At 38.4% G+C, this 18,389-nt stretch overlaps 1 protein-coding gene across 1 annotated transcript; it reads right to left on the bottom strand.

Moving 5' to 3' along the window:
• Window positions 1-584: 584 nt before the first annotated feature.
• fbxl20 (F-box and leucine-rich repeat protein 20) lies at window positions 585-17,894 on the bottom strand. Its single transcript, XM_055051940.1, has 15 exons — window positions 17,490-17,894; window positions 12,450-12,511; window positions 10,031-10,085; window positions 9,847-9,921; window positions 9,637-9,731; window positions 9,460-9,528; window positions 9,283-9,378; window positions 8,744-8,870; window positions 8,400-8,474; window positions 6,308-6,438; window positions 6,152-6,212; window positions 5,978-6,022; window positions 5,835-5,891; window positions 5,536-5,748; window positions 585-3,293 (listed from the first exon to the last, which is right to left on the bottom strand). The coding sequence occupies exons 1-15, from the start codon at window positions 17,529-17,531 to the stop codon at window positions 3,186-3,188; spliced, it is 1,311 nt and encodes a 436-aa protein (XP_054907915.1). The 5' UTR covers window positions 17,532-17,894; the 3' UTR covers window positions 585-3,185.
• Window positions 17,895-18,389: the final 495 nt, after the last annotated feature.

Below are 18,389 nucleotides of genomic sequence, written 5' to 3'. Positions count from 1 at the left end.
AGAGAACAGTTTTATTTAGTGTTTTATGGACTGCAACTAAAAAGGGAGACAGGATCAAACATTTTTGGTTCAGCTCTGGAACAAACTCTATGAATGGCTAAGCTGTGCTGAAACTGCCAGCTTTTTCGAATCAGAAAAAAACAACAAAACAAACTCTCACACAATTCACCTCAGTTTTCTACTCAAAAGTTTAGTAGATTTGGCAGATTGTTTGATTGGTTCTTAGATATTTGGCACTTTGTTTAGTTGGCTTAATATTGTTAAACAGTTATTTGTTGGAACTTAAAATTGCTGATTAAAAATGTTGCTACTGAGACATGTAAAAGAAAGTGGACAGAAAAATTAAACTCTGAAATTTAGCTTACATCAGCGGTGGCCTGTCCTCAAGAGTCTAAGGGTAACTTTTTAAATCAAGTCAAAATCAGAATTGATCCCACGTCAATTTACTGAACTGGGGGTTAAAAAAATTAATGGGGGTGGGGGAAGTTTGGGCAATGATGGAATCAGCATAACCTGATCTTTGCTGCCATCTGCTGTCTTAAATCCCCATCAACAATGACAGACCTAAAATAAAAACACAAGTCTTAATAATATAGGTATATATTTATTCATACATACATATTTCTTTATATTGGTTAATTATAAAAAAAGAAAGAAAAAAGGAAAAGATTTACAGTAAATATATGAACTACAGTCACTTCCAAAACTCCTGTTTTTTTTTTTTTTTTTTATGTTTCTGAGGTGTCAAATCTTCTGCCTCCGACACAGACACTGTTGATTCAGCTTCTTCTGCCTTTCTCCTTAACCTGTCTCCAGTGTTTAGGACAAAACGTGCATTAGACAAACAGAACCGGAGCGTGATGGCTCCAACTTCCATGTAAACCAGGGGATATAGAGCGCCGATATAAAGATAAGAGTTTGATACTGCTCTGGAAAATAAGTTCAAGGTGGAACTTGTAGTGTTTTTCTTTTTTTTTTCTGAAGCATCAAATGACATATTCTTTAATACACATGAAACGCTCGGGAGCAGGTTGAAAGCACGTCGCCATTAGCTGCACTGGTGAACTTGAGGACAAGCAGGTGTTACATCCCAGATAAAAGTCTTGTCTTTGGGAGCACAAAGACAGAGTCGGTCACCTTTTCCAAACTTTTCCTACTCCTCTCTTTATAAATACTCTTGTAAAGCCCCTTCCCAAAAAAATTTTAAAATTTACACTGAACAGAATCCTAATTTTGGATTTGGCAAATGCCAAATTGTTGCAACGCACATTAAATTTTTTTACAAATATCCTTATTTGTCACTTTGCTTGAAGCATTTAGGCAGAGAACATTGAGTAAAGGATTTCTATTTCTCAAAACAAGGCAAATAAAGAATGCTTGTGGGTGGAAATGAGAATCATTCTGTTGCAATAAGATCCTTCTCCTCGATTAAAACATTCAGCAATAATAGCCATTAACCTCAACTTATATGTGGCTTAAAAAATAAAAAGTACAATTGCACTGATGCCAAAACTTCCCACGGACAAATGCTACACATTTAGTAACAAACTTAATGAAAACAAACTCCATCAGATCAAAACCGGGATTGGAAATTGGGCTTAAACTCATTCCGCCGAGACGGGACTCATGGCTTCAAACACAACGGAGACAGAATCCAAACCACAGCAAAACAAAGAGAGGAAAGACTCAGAGGAAATTACAGCCAGGAGGGGAAAAAAAAAAAAACATTTATATAAAGCGATAGAATGAAGCAGGTGTGAGAGCAGGACAGGGCGATTCATAAGAAAAGGCTTCAATACTTCAAAGGGCCACGGAGCTGAAGTCCTTTAGAAGCTCCGCCACTGCAGGTCTCAGATTCAGTCAGCTTTCTCTTAGAGCGGCTTCAAGGTCGCTCGTCCCAGACGGCCGGAGGAATCCCTGCAGGGCCTCTGAGGAGCTGAGGCTCTCGACCCCTACCGCTTCCTTAGTCCTCCAGGTAAAAGAAAAAGCAACTCAGTGAACTCAAACTAACTGAAAGAAGACAATCTAGGATTGTTTTTTTTTTTCAAGTTGGCTTTATCTTTCCATTGTCCTTCAGCTTGAATTCCAGTAGTGATGTTGGGTCTTATTTTTACACTTCTACTCGGGGCGGGGGACGAAAAAAGAAAAGTTTGTTGTTAACATAAGCTGTAACAAGCCAGCAAATCAGAGATCTGGCTGAAACTCCCCAGCAGATCAGTGTGTAAACGAGCATGCTCTGACTTTGCTGGAGCTTCCTCTGATGGGTGGATGTTTCCACCCACAACTTACGTCACTGTCCTGTTGCTGCTCCTTAGCTGGCTTCAACTCGCAGTCCTATATATTTACACTTTTTTTTTTTTATTAAAAAAAGGACTAGGAGGAGTTACATGCAACATTTGGCATCTTCTTAAGTCCCGACATGTGAGTCTGAGTTCTAGAAAAATATTTCAACTTTTGTTTCTATTCTCTTCAGTATCTTGAAGCGCCTGATTGTAACAGAGAGAGGTGAGAGGACAACGGCCGTGAGCGCCAGCGTTTGTTAGTAAAATGTCTGATTATTGTTTCTCTTTTTCATTGAAAGTGCAAATGGCTGCTGATATTCTTAAAAGGAACGAAAATAATTGCTCTCTGCTGCTGTGTGTGTTTGTTGGAGGTGTTGGCAGTTTTTCAGCTATGTCACTGCTGCTTTTATTTTGAAATAATCAGTAAGCGCTGGTCTTACTCAAGTGCAGTTCCTGTTTAGAGGTAGCTTTTGAGAGACCTTTGAAACCAAGGGGAAAAACTGGGAGGAGGGGATCTTTGTGAAAATCCTCAGCTTGACTTGGTGGGGGGTTAAATTGTCCATACTTCATTTGATTGAAAGGAAAATCTTGTAGCATGGATGAACACAGCTGTTATTCACACAGCCCCTCTTAATAATACTGATGTGCCCACCGATGTTCGTGTTAACCGTGTATGATTTGGGACTCAAAATTGTTTCTAGAGAAGTTCATCCAGAATCTTGAATCCTGTTTGGTGCTCCGTCGTTCTCTGGAGCTCCGAAAAGAAGAAAGCAGAGCGGGCACACCAGCATGAAGTTTTCTGTATCCTTTTTCTGTAGAAGATGAGACGCTGTGGCGTTGGGTGGGGGGAGGAACACGCCGAGTCGGGAGGTTGCGGGAGGAGAGGGGGTGCTTGTCTTTGCATCATAGCAGGATGCAGCAGCGGCAGAACCTCTGACGGCTGCCCCCGACGGAGGGGGGCGGAGTGACAGGAGCGAAGTACGCATGTACTTTGATGTTAGGCAGATGAGTCTGAGGGGAAGCAAGAAAAATGGGAAATTTGTTAACGTCTCAGAAAAAAAATTGGAGCATCACTTGAGTCAGTCTTCCACTGGCAACAAACTCCTGTTTACCAGCGTACTCCTGCGATGATTGATTCGCATCTAAATCAAGCGGGCAGGCCTGAGATCAAACGATGACGAGCTCAGCTTGCGATTACCAGCTTCATGTGGGTGGTGCAGTGACTCAGAAATCAAAATTCAGTTTGGAAAAACATTAAACAAACTCTCTGTCCTCTGATTACCTTCCATACATAAAACTTTGCTGGTGGGGATCGATTGCGACAAGTCTGCTGCTTCAAATACGGAGCCATATTTCAATGTAAAGTCAGAATCGCATGAATCACTAGTGTGCAAGCAGCATTTTAGTGTGTCTGCTTTATGCAGACACATAATGAAAAGAACAAACATTAAGACTTCAGAGTCTATTTATGATTAAACAAAAACAAGACATTTCAATGCATTACTAAAGCACTTCAAAATTATCAAGATACATTCATGTCTGAAATGATCTTTTCTTAGGAGCTGCTTTTCTATAGATATTTATATCCAGACAGAGGAATATGCTTATGTTCATCACGTTTCAACTAAATTTCAAAGTATTTCATTGAAAGTTTATTCAGTACATTAAGAGAAAGTAATTCATAATTAAATTAATTAAATTACATGGTTTTTTCAATGTCAAAAATCAAGAGTCTGGTGTGGACTTGCTTTCAGCCCACTTTACTGTGACACCCCTAAATAAAAACACTTCAACTATTTCAATGCTTCAAATCTTTGCAGATACAACATGGGAAAAAAACTCTTGGAGTCCAATTATCTTCCTCAAGACTTTGTGAACCTATGTTTTACTATTTAGTGCATGCTCTCACTTCCGCTAACAAGCTACTGACTGATACTCAGTGCTATAAGCAGCTAAGGACGGAGACAGTGAGGAACAGAAAGAAAGGCTGCTGATCAATACAGGAGACTATTAGGGTCACTGAAAAAAAAATTAACTGATTGAAGTCAGAATTTTTAGAACCGAGTCAGAATTCATTTTCTTTTTGTTCCATAGGTCCTATTCCTCTTCCATAGATCAAGAAGAGTAATGATGTGAAAAAAAAAGGGGCACAAAGCTCCACATCAACTCAAACACCATCAAGATGGAGGTGAGTATGGACTGGTATTACTAAAACATAAACTGGCTGGACCTATTCAGGTTCAAGACAAAAAAGAAAAAGAAAACCTCCAGAGTCTACTGCAGGCTTTAGAAAACACTTTCTTAAACCAGTGGTTCAAGAAGAAGTCCGCATCTTTCAAAAAGAGAATGATTTTTATGCAATACATTTTTTGTGCCTGGTTAGCCAGTAGAGGCATTGAAGATGACAAAACTTATGAAATGGCCACGTTCTTCACCTGAGCTGAACTGAACTGAGGACACATGGAAGTTCTTTTAACAGATTTCCAGTGAAGGAAAACAGTCCACCTCTCTGAGCAGTGTCTGGGAGGCTGCAGTTGCTGCTGCTCAGAAAGTTGATCGACAGACTTGTCGATCAACTTCAAGAATCTGACAGACTCCATGAAATCTGACAGACTCCATGAAAAGACGGTTTGTGACTTATTGAAAAGAACAGTGCCATAACAGTCACTCGGTTGTTTTTGTAATGTTAGAACCATTTATTGGAAGGTTTGGGGTTGTGTGTAATTTATACTTAAATAATAAAGTGAATGTAATCATTTTGCATAAGCAATAATTGTGCACATAGAAAGTACATGTCAGGTTTTGGCTTTGTTTGGAGAATATCTCGGGTTTATGCTTGAGGTTTATAAACATTATAGGCTGACACAAAGCACTGTTGTTTGTGATTAATAAAAATAATCCTCAAAAATAAGAATTGCTCAATCATAGTGTATATTGTAAAGATTAATGTCTGTGTTCAGAAAGCGATAAGGGTGGAAAATTTCAAGAGGTGTGGATGCTTTTTTTTGTAAGGCAAAAAAAAAGGGTCACAATAAAGCAATTTTTTGTTGTGATTTATAAGCAGAAACCCTAGGAAGCAAAACATTTATACTCTAGTAGAGAAGCAAAAAATTTGAACAGAGAATTCCCTCACAGCACATATGTGCACACTGTAATGTAAATCAATTTCACACTATAAGTGACATGCATAGCCTTGAGAAAATGAATGCTTACAGAACATTATGTGTGTGAATAATCAGCCAACACAACTTACCCGTAGTCTTTTAATGCCTGCGCGGGTAATCTGCTGGCAGTCATAAAGCTCGATGCGGTCCAGACTATGGCAGCTTTTCAGGTGCTCCAGAGAGGCATCTGTGATGAGGGGGCAGTTGTCCAGCTCGATCACCTCCAGGCGGTCGTGAGCGCAGGGGCCGCTGCCGAGGTGCCTGATGCCGTCGTCTGTTATCAGCTCACAGTGAGACAGACTCTGAGGGAACACGGGTGCCACAAGTCAATCAAAAAGAACGAAAGATGTGATTCCAAATGTAACGGGAGAGAAGAGCACAGACTCACCAGGACCTGCAGCCTGGGACAGTGAATGGACAACTGGATCAAAGTTACATCTGTGATCTGGTGTGGGAAAAAAAAAAAATCTTGCCGTTTAAACCATACGTCACAATGTCTGAATTATCAATACTTTAAATATTTGTATGCACCTGTACACATTCTTCTAAATCCATCTTCTCAAGTTCATGGCAATTCTAAAAAAAAATTAAACATTGAAATTAATCTGACATACTTTAGGGTTTTGAATTTTAATGTAAATTCAGTTTAAGTTTAAATGATCAAAATACAAAATCTGGCTTCAAAAGGAAAACACCACAACTTACCCTTGCTAATGGAGTAAAGCCAGCATCTGTAAGCTGAGAGCAGCGAGCCACTTCTAATATTCTGGGAGAATGAACAGAAATTATTCAACAATTTGATAAAGATTATGTGAGTGTTTAATTGATAAGTTTGCGATAAAGTTGGGAATGTATATGTACCTGAGACGCAGGCAGTTCTGTCCCAGGGCATGCAAGAAGGCGTCTGTAATATTGGCACAACCCGACACACACAGAGACTGCAGACGGTGGCAACCTCGACAAATAGTGATGAGGCCATCATCGGTGATCTGCTGCTCATTTGAGGAAGAAGAAAAAAACTTTAACATTCTCATTCAATTTTCCACTCTGCTGTGTTTTCAAGCAGTGAAGAGTAAAATCTGTCAATGGCCATAAACTCAGCATAGGAGAGAATTTCATTTGTTTCTGCATTTTAATTTTCTATTTTTTTGCAGAAGTCAGATTAAAAAATAAAGGCTGAAGTGTTTAAACAGAATAATAAATAAAAGTCAACAGAATTTGTAGAAATATGGGGGAAAAAAACAAAACATCTGCACTTTCTTAAGACAAGTGTATTCAAAAGTTGAAAACATAGAATTTTTGGCATGGAATGAAATCTCATTATTTGCAGTATGATTTCTGGTCAATTTAACACTATAAATAAAAAGCAGATATACAACGAGAGGGGTTCAACTTAAAATTTGCTTAGTGACACATTTTCATTGTTACATATTCCATTTAAATTCTCATTAATACTTTGTAGATGTGCTTTTATGTTTTAAGATTTTTCTATATGGTTATACTTCATAACTTTTTTAATACTTTTGCTCTGTATTTTAATTTTACAAAATAAGCCAAATTAAAACTAAACATTAAAATTAAAGTGAATCATTGCACACAGAGACCAGAGATGGATATTTTAGCACATTTATTTGATATAAGCTGCTCTTTGTACACTGGAGACCAATGGCTATAAGTGGTCACATAAAGCGTGGAGCAAAAGTCTCATCAGGCAGCCGCTGGAGCATATGACAGTCAGTTCAAACAGAGAGATACTCACCAGAAACAGGGGATATCTTATGCAAGCTTTAGTAGACATTACTCACATTCATTCATCTTGATATTGACATATTTTGAGGGCTTTTATGAAAAGGGCTAATGTTAAGACCACGGTGCAGAATAAAAGTGTGTGACAGTTATCGTGACAGGCCTATTTTTGATATTCGAAAGTTAACCAAGAGGGAAGACGGAAGTATGGGGCTCCCTTCATAAGCTGCTACCCTAGCGACCCGATCCTGAATAAGCGGAAGAAAATGGATGGATGGATGGATGGATGGATGGATGGATGGATGGATGGATGGATGGATGGATGGATGGATGGATGGATGGATGGATGGATGGATGGATGGATGGATGGATGGATGGATGGATGGATGGATGGAAGGAAGGAAAGAAGAAAGGAAGGAAGGAAGAAAATAAGGATAGAAAGAAGGATGGAAGGAAAGATGGAAGGATGGAAAACCTGACAAGTATCCAAGCATCTATAAAAGTTGAACTTGCCTTCTGCACTGAAAAACTAAGCAATCTGACCTCCATCTAATCCTAATTATGAACTAGAATGACATGAATAAGTACATAACACACCTGATAGCTCATTCTCACTCAAAAACTTTGAAAACATCCAAGTTCTCTTGCTTGAGTCGTAACCTTTATTTAGGAAAGATGCCTTTGCATACCACAGCAAAACTCTTTCAGAACTTAAGGCTTGTAAGTGATTGGGAAGAATTTTGGAGGAAGCAAAAAAAGGACTTTCACACCAAATGTGAAAGTTGCACCTGGATGAAGATTCACAAGTTACTCTTAAGTTACAGGAGAGAAAGAAATCCTCCCTGAATATTGATGCTTCACTACTTTGATCTCTTCTGGGCACCAGACTGGTACTGCAAGTAATTCAGTGACAACAAACATTAAATACCTTCAGATAATGAGCTCATGCATTTAACGACACTGAACAAAGCAATTTTCCCTAAGGGCAATTGAGCAGTTCCCAACTTCACCACAGTATTTGCACAGCAAAGAACACAAAGTGCTAAACTACTTGTTCCGTAAGCCGTTAAGGAATGTCTTCAGTGAATAAGATCAGCTTTTTGTAGCATCGGTGTGGCATTTCTTTAAAACACTAACTATTACGTTACAACAACCTAATCTTCCTTATATTTCAGTACAAGCTTCATGTTTTTGTTAATTTACTTACTGAACATGTCTGCAGGTTGAGAGTAACCAGTTCTGGACAGTGTGTGCCGATATGCTTCAAAGCCTCGTCTTCAAGCTATGGGAAGAAAGAAACAATGCTTAGATGTTGAGCCATTAAATGATTAACTTGTCTTCACAAAACCTATTTAACCTATGTGACACCTTGAACTGTCTTTCAATGCAAGGTTGTTGACTGTTAATAAAATGGCTGTATACAACATTCTACTGCTTCAAATAGTAACCAGCATCTCTTTTACCTGAAAACATCCTCTGCTCATTTGTTTGCTTATTTTAATTAGAAAACAATACTAGGAACTGGTAATGTTGACAGGTACTCAGCAGTACCTGTGTGCAGCCCTTTAGGAAGAGGCCTTTGAGTCCGGGACAGGAGCGCACCAGAGCTTGGATGCCATCCTTTGTGACCTGATCACACCAGGAAATGTTCAGCTGCTCCAGCAAAGGGCAACCTTCACTAAAGAACACAGATGAGGTGTTGCAAAAGGAAGTCAATAACAGCAGCATCAGAGGATAAAATTCAAGAACATATTAAGGAAAAAATATATTTTTTTTTATCTTGAAAATGAGTTTATTCAACCTGGGTAAAATAAGTCAGGAACTGGGATGGTAATAAAACATTTAGAGCTGAAACTGAATCAAAAGGTGCTTTAAACAAAGTGATAAGACAGGTAAATACAGCTTTTTGCTATTTTTATTCACCCTCATAACATATTCATTTGTTATGTAGTTAAATTTTTTAGCATATAAGTTATGTTAAAAGGTGAGTAAAGATTCTAAGTGATTTATCACAGTACATCACAAATGCTTAACATTTTAAGAGGGGTGTGTGTCACTGTACAATCTGACCCAGAACTGATGCAACACACCTGAGAGCTTTAAGAGACAGGTTGGTGATTGAGGTACAGGAGGCAAGGTCCAGGTGCTTTAACTTTGGACAGAACTTACTGAGACTATTACACGTGCTGCAGCGACAGAGAAAAAAAAATTAACATTTTCAAAACATAAGTGTGATACAAGCACAACTCCATGAGCTAAACACAAACCTGTCAGTAATCTTGGTGCAGCCATTCAAGCTAAGTAGCTCAATATTTCTGCAGTTCTGTGCAAAAGTCCTGCAGAAACAAATTGATTTAATAGAACTAAAAACATTACGGATTCTTTCTGTGCAATATTTAGATTGAAGTGAGTATTTAATTAGCTTAGGTTTCTGGCAAACTCACCTCAAGGCAGTGTCACCAACACCCAGGCAACCCCTTAAGCTCAGTTTTCTAAGGAAGCCCCCACATCGCTTTGAAATATTCTCCACCACCCGACCCTGCAACAAAACACAAAAACTCCATCACATATGGTCACATCTATTACTTATTTTATCTCTTCAATAATATCTAAAGTCATATTACCAATAAATTACCAACTTAGGATTTTCTCACCTCAATGTCCCTCTGAAAATCAAAGAGGTCGATTCGCTGCCAGTTGCTGCCGTCCAAGGCCAGGACATTCCAGGACTGAGGAAACAGACGCAGACATTTTAAGAGTCAACATCACTTCTACGCCTGCCGACTTCTTACACAAGCAGAAAACATGCAGATATGGTAACAGTGAACACAGACTCACCCGTGAGACCTGGGCACATCGACAGAGTGTCACCACATCCAGAAAGGAAAAAATTCTGGAAGACAGACAGGGACGATTTACAGACTCTGGTTCCTGTGGCTGGAAGATGCTTCTTTATGCTGCAATCATGGCCAGTGTTTTGCCAGTGACAAATTTTGGCTTTAGCTAATTTTGTTGCTTCAGTTTTTTATTATGTTGGGAAATTATTTTTGTGGAGTGATTACATACATATCAATTCATTGGAAGACCTAATCTTCACTATATTTGGTCAGAAAACTTTAAAAAATTATGTAGCTTTACGTTATAAAAGCTAAAGTTTAATCAGTAATACTTTTATAACAAATTTATGTCAGATCATGATTTCTTGGTTAATGCCAAGTTGTCATCACAAAAACATTTTGAATAATGTCAACTTTGAATTAAAAGTGTCATGATTTACCGAATGACACTTTATGAGAGTCATAAATATTCATGAAATCTCACTCATGTTCATGACAGGTGTTATGTCATGTTTATGACGGTGTAATGACAGTCTTATTCACAACCCGTCAAATAAAGTGTTACCCTAAAAACTTTCAAGTGTCTTTCAATGAAAGGTCCAATACAAGTAAAACACTTCAATGGCATCCAAGAGCAGGGTCTGCAACCTTTACAATCCAAAGAGCTTTTTTTGTCCTGAGTTCACAGCCACAAATATTACATGACCTTTTCAAAAACTGAAAAAGAAAAAGAGACAACTTCTCATTTTTGACAAATATCTATGACAGAAAATCCATTGTCATATTTAAACAACTATCCTATTCTTATTTTTAAGTATTAAAAATGAAGAAAATTATTTTTTCAAGGATAATGGCAACATTTCCTTGTATGGGATATTCAGAATTTCCCATCCTTCTAACAAGAAAAATAGATCAAAATAAAAATTATTGATGCTTCTATTGTAGAAATTAAATCAAATGATTCCATATAAAAAACTGAGAAAAGCGCATGTTTTATATATATTTCTAAAACTTCAACTTATCATTTTTATTCAAAGTTTTCAAAAGCCGTTGAGTCTTCAGGTTGCAGAAACCTGTCCTAGAGCGTCAAGTAAACACCAGGATCAATTTCTCAAATGACTGTTTGACAAATCAGTGTCAGCACATTCATTGTATCATTCATTGGGCATTCATTGTATCATTTGTTACAGTAATAAATGTATTAGGATGATGATGATGATGACAATCCAATTTATCACTTGGATTCATAGTGATACATTTTAAGTGATGATGTTTAAAAACTACATTGTAAGAAAATATTATTTTTTTCCTCATTTTCTCCACTGCTGGTTTCAAGAGAGCATCAACAGATCTCAATAGATTTCAAAATATTACTGGATGCATATTCTGCATGCAATGATTTAAATATAATAAATACAAGTTATTTTTTTGTAACTGGTGTTCTGAACAAAGCAACAATTTTAGGAAAAACAGCAAAGTCACCACATCCATCCAAGAAAACCATTAAGGACAGTAGAAGACTGGTCCAGTGTCACTTTCAATTATGAATCCTATTGATTGTTAAAAACATGTTGAAAAATACTTTTTTAGGAAAAGAAATAGTAAGGATTGAGTTGTGAACGATCTTAAAGTCCACATGTATGGCTGCTTTTCATCCAAGCCACTAAACACAACAGTTGTTTCGCTGCCAATAACTGTTTGACTGTCTGATGATTTTAGGCTGCCCTCAGCTCAACGCTGCAGCTGCTTGCAACCACAGCACCAGGCAGAGCGTAAACCAGCCAACATCACTGACTGTAAGCACAGTAGTTGCTTACGCTCTCTTCATTTTCTTAAAAGCAACTCAAAGTCACTAAAAGGATCCAAGTTAAATATCTACAGGATCTTGCAATGCAGCTAAAAGCATATTGGGGTCGAAATAGGGAAACAGCAAGTCGCAGCACCATCTGCCAACTTCAGAAATTGCAGCTCTGCACCTGGCCAAGCAGTCGCAGTGCAGCGAGATTGTTTGGCATGGACCAGGGTTGAGTTATGGTGTTCATTTTCTGTTTACTAAGGGGTTTGAGGTTGTTTTTTTTTTGTCTGAAATCAATTTAAATGTTTTATAGCCACCAGCATCTGTTCTTAATTACACTTATAGCATTCAGGGAGCAGAGCAAGTTGGGTATTAAAAGGGAAAATGGGTGGTTGGGCCAGTGAGCATACATGATATGATTGCAAAATGCACAGCATGCGGGTGGGTGTGTTTGTGAATGTGGTGCTTAAAGGTTACAGAAAGGAAAAGGTGGGGCATTTGTGGCATTGGCTCAAATTTGCTGATTCAAAGTGAGGCTGTGAAGTATGAAGTAGTTTACATCTCAGTTCCCCCAAATCTTACAAAACCTACAGATACGCTGACTCAGTTATAAAATGTCACTCACCGTAGCAACAGCTCCTTAGGCAACTTCTTATTGATGACTGCCTCGTCACTATTTGTGAACATCTGAAACAAAAAGAGAGGATATCAGTGTTGCCGGCTTGTCTCAAAGTAACTTGGTCCCTAAAAAAGAAGTTCACTACACTGATGGGTAAATTCATTGGCAGAAGTTGATCTGGAGGAAAGTTTCAGTAATTGTGGAAAGAACACAGAACGCAGGATGGATATTTGGGATTCTCTAAGAAAATCAGCAGGAGTGGACTTTGTCTTGCAGACAAGCAGTTGTGATGGCCTTTGCTTTCATGTTATCATTTTTGGTGCACAGTATCTCAATTCCTCTGTTTACACTAAAGAGTTTGCACATCAGCAAGTTCTATGAGTTCACCCCAGAATCAGCCAGCTTGCATCTTTCACAGCTCTTTTCCTGCAACCGTCTAATGGATTTCCAAACAAATAACCGCATGCTGAGAACCCACAAATAAAACCCCTTTAATTCGCACACACAAACGGTCTTCACATGCAGAGGACTGTAAATTAACATTATAGATGCAATTACAAACCCTCCGACTCAAAAATAAAGGGTACACTATTGATTTGTGGAAGAAAGTTGGGCCTGTGCTAGATTGCAGAATGGAAGACTGATGTTTGGGAGAACCCACACATGAAGCAATCCTTGCTCCCAGCTCAGGCTTGGGGAGGAATAAATCCAAACCAAAGTGCCAGTGGTAAAGGGCTGTCACTCAGGGCTTTCCTTGGACATTAAATTAAGGCATTTTCTTAGTGCTGATCTATCATTTTGTCAGTTAAACAAATCAGCCATCCAACAATTAAAACTAAATTAAAAGTTTATTTACCGCCTTTAAACAATAGCAATAATTTACAACACCCAACAGTGGGCTGCTTTTATTATGGGCGTCTCAAACCACACAATGGGTTTGGACATTGTGGGACTTCAACTCATTCATCTGCAGAAATAATAAAAACAAACTGAGATGTCTGCCGGATGAAATTAATGCTTGGAGCTTTAGAAAGCCAGAGGGCCTTTGGGTCAAAGCCTTTCTATGTCTCTCTGATAAACACAAACTCTGCATACACACACACAGCTGTCTACACAAGCGGCTGCCTGCCAGCACAGACGTGTAAAATTTTGAGGGAAAAAGAAAGGGACAGACATTCGCTGTTTGGATTTGGGGCAAACTGGCTGCAAGAGCCCGCTTTTCCAGAGTACTTCTTTTTTTGGCCAAATAGTCCAGAGCCATTTCCAGGGAGGCAGATGTGCATGTTTGTTTACCAGGCATACACTGTCTCCTTTTGTAATCTAAGATAAAATGAACCTAATGCTGCATGAATGCAAGCATTATGCTGTCTCCACTGGTCAACTATAATCTGTAAAGCAAGTCTGAGAGAAAGCTTGAAAAGCTCCAATGTTTAGTTAAGGAACCCAGTGAAGCACAGTGAAATCTCTTTGAAATTTTTCAGAAAATGCCATGGAACCATAATTAGACATTATATTGTACTATTCATTTGCTGAAAATGGCTTAAACAGAAAAAATGTGTAATACATGTTAAACATTTGTGGCTTAATAAAGTAATTTAATTTTAGGAATCTATGAACAAGACACACAAACTAAACAGCCTCTGTGGTTTAATACAGAAATGATTTTCTGCACATCACTGCTGTAGTTAAATTAGGAATCAAAATATAATAATTTACAAAGTCTTGAGCTACTTCTCATTTCTATACATTTGTCTTAAATGTATATAAAAAGTCAAATTTTCCTGTAATTTTCAAAAATGCTGAGCAATATTTATTTGGACTTTTTGCAACAATGCATTTCTTTTTCAGTCATTTTTAAGTCAAGTTCTTGGGTACTTGGGCACTTGTACTTGGGTATCTTCAGAAGACTCAGCTTTATTACTCCTTTATAGGGAAGCATGCTCCCTTTAACTCACTTAACACAAACCAATCAATGCTCAGACCCCGAACTCAAGAGATGACCCTATACTGAACCTATGCCTTGGTCAGTATGATAGTCTGACGGTTAACATTACTGGGTAGAAAATACCATAGCTAAGAGTCATTTGAAACAGAAACAAAAGAATGACGAGTATTTAAATCGCTGCTAAAATAATATACCCACGCCATTATTTACTGTAAATTTATCAATATGTATTGTTATGACACATACACTTCAGAAAATGTATAACGCCACTGGTTCAATTCAGTGGTAGCACAAGTGTCTATTATGCAGAATATTATAAATTATTACTGATCAGCTCTAATTACACTGCGAGTAAAGGAAGCTTGTACTGGTTGGCTAATTGTTTGATATGCTCACGTAGCCAACCTGAGCAGTCGACTACTTGACAGATTTGTCAATTGTACCTTGACAACTGTAGTTTTAAAACACTTCTTTTTTAAAAATCCTGCCTGGCATTGCCTCGCAACAGGTGGGGGATGGTCAATGCAACTTTACTCGAAGTTCCATACAGCCCCAGTTACCATAGTAGTTACAATCATCCTGGCAATAACAAACCTGTTTGTCCTAAAGCTTCCATTACCCCGAGACAAAAATACACAGATAGAAATAAGATAAAACTCTTAAAAATAAAGTGATTATTAGATTGGTTTTGTCTAAAAACCTGGCAGCAAATTGATAGATCAACAAAATGAGGGCCACATTTTAGTTGCCATGTCAATTCTTTGATGACCTGCCTTGCTTTAAAAGACACACTCCACACCATGGAGAATTAGATTAATGCATTTTTTAAAGTAATTTAGAAGTTATTAATGAATAAGCTGCAAGCCCAAAATGCAGAAATAAAGTGCATCTTTAATGAAAGAATATTTAGAGAAGGCACAATATATGTTGCGCTCATATTACAAGAGTATTTGAATTTCTTCATATTTCTATTTTATGGCATAATTTTGGAAGCATTTAACCTGCACTGAGTTTTCTAATTAAATTTATGACTCAATTTGTTGAAACGAGTCCCCTTTTTTGGTACTTTTAACTAAAACTGAAGCCTCAATGTTGAAGGCCAAGACTGGAAATACAGCTTAGGTTGTTGTGGTTATGAGCCAGCACACAAAGGGTATGTTGATGATGTGAATTTAGATGGACTTCCTTTGAGACATTTCAAAGTAAAAGTCGAGAAAACTCTAAATTTTTGAACGAGGCCTATTAGCGTAAGAAATATTAACGAAATGAAATAAATGTTCCACCTTACATGATAATTTTAAGGTTTACCCTTAGCTATTAGAAAGTGCTTGAAGACATGTAGTCACCACATAAAGTCTCTTTAAGAAGCTTATTATTAAAAGATTAATTGATTAAAGGTTACTCAACTATTTTGGCATTATTCTGTTGCCTTGTAGATTTGTTCCCATATTTTCCAAGTATGAGCTGCATGCTGCAACACATACAAGTAATTTTCTATATATTCCTCTGACTATATTTAAAAAAATGTGGCTAGATGACTCCAATAAATAGTATCTACCATTTTGGATTGCTCGAGTAGCATAGTCTGTCAATGTTTACTTAAGCCAAAAGGCAAAATAGAGATCACAATAAAATAAATGCAGAGAGGATGACTTAAAAACAAAAAACTTTAATCCTCAAAAACAATAATCTTCTTACTTTTCATCTCAATAATTTCAGACTTAACCAATCTAAAAAAAAACAGACAGGCATTGGTTTAAGTACAAAATATTACACAATGGTTTGTGTATGAGGGGAGAATAGAGTGCGAAAATAGAGCCGAGGTCTTTCTGCGTGGAGTCTGCTTGTTCTCCTGGATCATGCATGATTTTTCTTCGGGTACTCCAACTTCCTCTCACAGGCCAAAAACATCAAAGTTTATTAGAATTGCTAAATTGTCCTCAGGTAATTTAGGTGACCTATACAGCTTGTGTCTTCCCTCTTGCTCTATTCCCACTGAAGACTATGAAATGACAAGAGGCAGGTATGCAATGGATGAATAGGTTTATGTTAAATTTGGTAAATTAGTGTGTACTCATTTTTCAGTAAATTAAAAAAAAAACAACAACAACAACAAAAGTCCAGAAAGGGTTGGAGAAGTAAATCTGTAAAAGAAATATTATACAGTGTATCCTCTTCAAACTTTGCTTCACAAAAGTACTTTTATATTGAAGGCGTGCACAAGCCATTTCCGGTTTCCTCCTGTCCGAATTCCAGTTAGCTTTAGCAGATTGGCCGCAGCTGTCGGGCCAGAAGGTAAAACGGCCTGAGTCTTCTGAGTAGTCAGTCAGCTGTTGCGCCGTTAAAAATAAATAAAACCACACACAAATCCCATGCTAGCTGGGGATTAAACAACATCAACTGCTCAGGCTACGCCGGTCAATGTCACCGGTGAGATAAGTTTCCGAATCTCTCCCAAATATTCAGCTAACAAAGTTTCTGGGTATACTTCCGATTACTTTCTGCACCTATCTCCAAGTGGCCATCCTTTTTTCCACGCAGGTTATATTGAGGCAGTTTGTAGTCATTTGTTTGTGTTTGAGGGCAGCACTCACAGCAGAGGGCCCCCTTTCGCGACCACAGTTGTACACAAATATCGGGTTGGCCCAAACAAAAGCGATACATATATTACAGTGTTACATGTTGATAAAGAGAATAGCTGCCTTAAAGACAATAAAAAACTAATATCATGACTAAAAGTACGAAAGTTGTGCCTCGCCGTGCTCCCTGGCCTCGCTGTCTTTGTTTTGACTGCGCAAATGTAAAAGAAGTGAACATTTTAAGCTCCAAGTTTAGCCTTTAGCAGAGAAAGAAATACGAGGTTGGACGGAAAAACGACGTTCTGTGTCCCCAGCCAGATGACACGCCAGGCCTCGGCTGTATGTTGTCCGAACAAAAACAACAGTGTTTTGACCTAATCCTAAACACCGACTGCGGAAGCTGCAACGACGTTTTAAAATAATTACAGCGACAGCCATTGTTCGGAACCGCATGCTAATGCTTCTAACAGCTCGGTCGTGTCTGTGTCTCCGACTGTCAGTCAACATGCGAGGTTAACTCACCTCAAACCGGCTCCGTGAAACACCGTTTACCTCCTTCCCCATGTCGGACGCTGGTTACCGACTCAATGAGCTCGGAGTAGGCGCTGCAGAATAGAAATACGGGCCCGATCCACGATTACCATGTCCTCTCCCGTTGCTCCCGGGGTTGCGATGTTGTTGCTTTACGGCCTGTAACACAAACGACAAGTCCTCTTGTTTTCTGGTTGAAAAAAAATAGGGTTTAGTGGCAGCAGCCAGCCAATAAACCACTTCTCCCTCTTATCTACTCGCCCTCTCCTCCTCCCCCCCGTGCAGCTTTCCATCCAACACAATAGCCCAACAGGCATGGGAGCCTAAAACTGAGCCTACACCTCTCAGAAAAACTAAATATAATCCTGTTGCTTCAAGTCACGTATTTCCCACGCAGAAAATGACTACTTGGATTACTTACTTGTTCACTGAAGCTTGAAGTAAAAATATCAATGCGGGGTATCAACCTTTCAACACGTACACGTAGCACAAATACCTGACCCGACAGGCTTCATGAATCCATAGAAACGGTCAGAAATATCAAATCCTCTCAAAACTAATACATTTCATAACACAAAATACAGATGAAATGCATTATTGTATCACATAAAACGCCATCTTCTTCCCACGCACAATTAATAAACAGCCTACAATAGGACTTACATATTGGATTTCTGTTTATGGCGTAAAAGAGGGACGAACAGGGCATTTAAATTGTTTTGTATGCATCTGACTCAGCTGGCCATTTAAATACCACAGTCTATCATATTTACATACATTACGACTTTTGTTATTACAGTAAGAATCGCCACTTCCTCGTTTCCTTTAACCACACCCACATGGCCATCGGAGCCAATCAGCATCCAGAACGGCTGTTCGTCATGCTATATA

Source organism: Poeciliopsis prolifica, unplaced genomic scaffold (genome assembly GCF_027474105.1).
Source record: "Poeciliopsis prolifica strain line A6 unplaced genomic scaffold, Auburn_PproV2 SCAFFOLD034, whole genome shotgun sequence".
Classification (NCBI taxonomy): domain Eukaryota; kingdom Metazoa; phylum Chordata; class Actinopteri; order Cyprinodontiformes; family Poeciliidae; genus Poeciliopsis; species Poeciliopsis prolifica.
The sequence above is the reverse complement of the archived record's forward strand: the minus strand, read 5'-3'. Positions and strand labels throughout refer to the sequence as shown.

Bases quoted from the DNA above. Each gene is read 5' to 3' on its own strand.
- fbxl20 (XM_055051940.1), bottom strand. From the start codon at position 17,531: ATGGGGAAGGAGGTAAACGGTGTTTCACGGAGCCGGTTTGAG. The intron at 8,871-9,282 runs GTGTGTTGCATC...TGTGTTCTTTAG, and splicing joins CTGTCTCTTAAAGCTCTCAG to TGAAGGTTGCCCTTTGCTGG. The intron at 5,749-5,834 runs GTGAGTCTGTGC...GTGTTCCCTCAG, and splicing joins GTCCCAGGCTGCAGGTCCTG to AGTCTGTCTCACTGTGAGCT.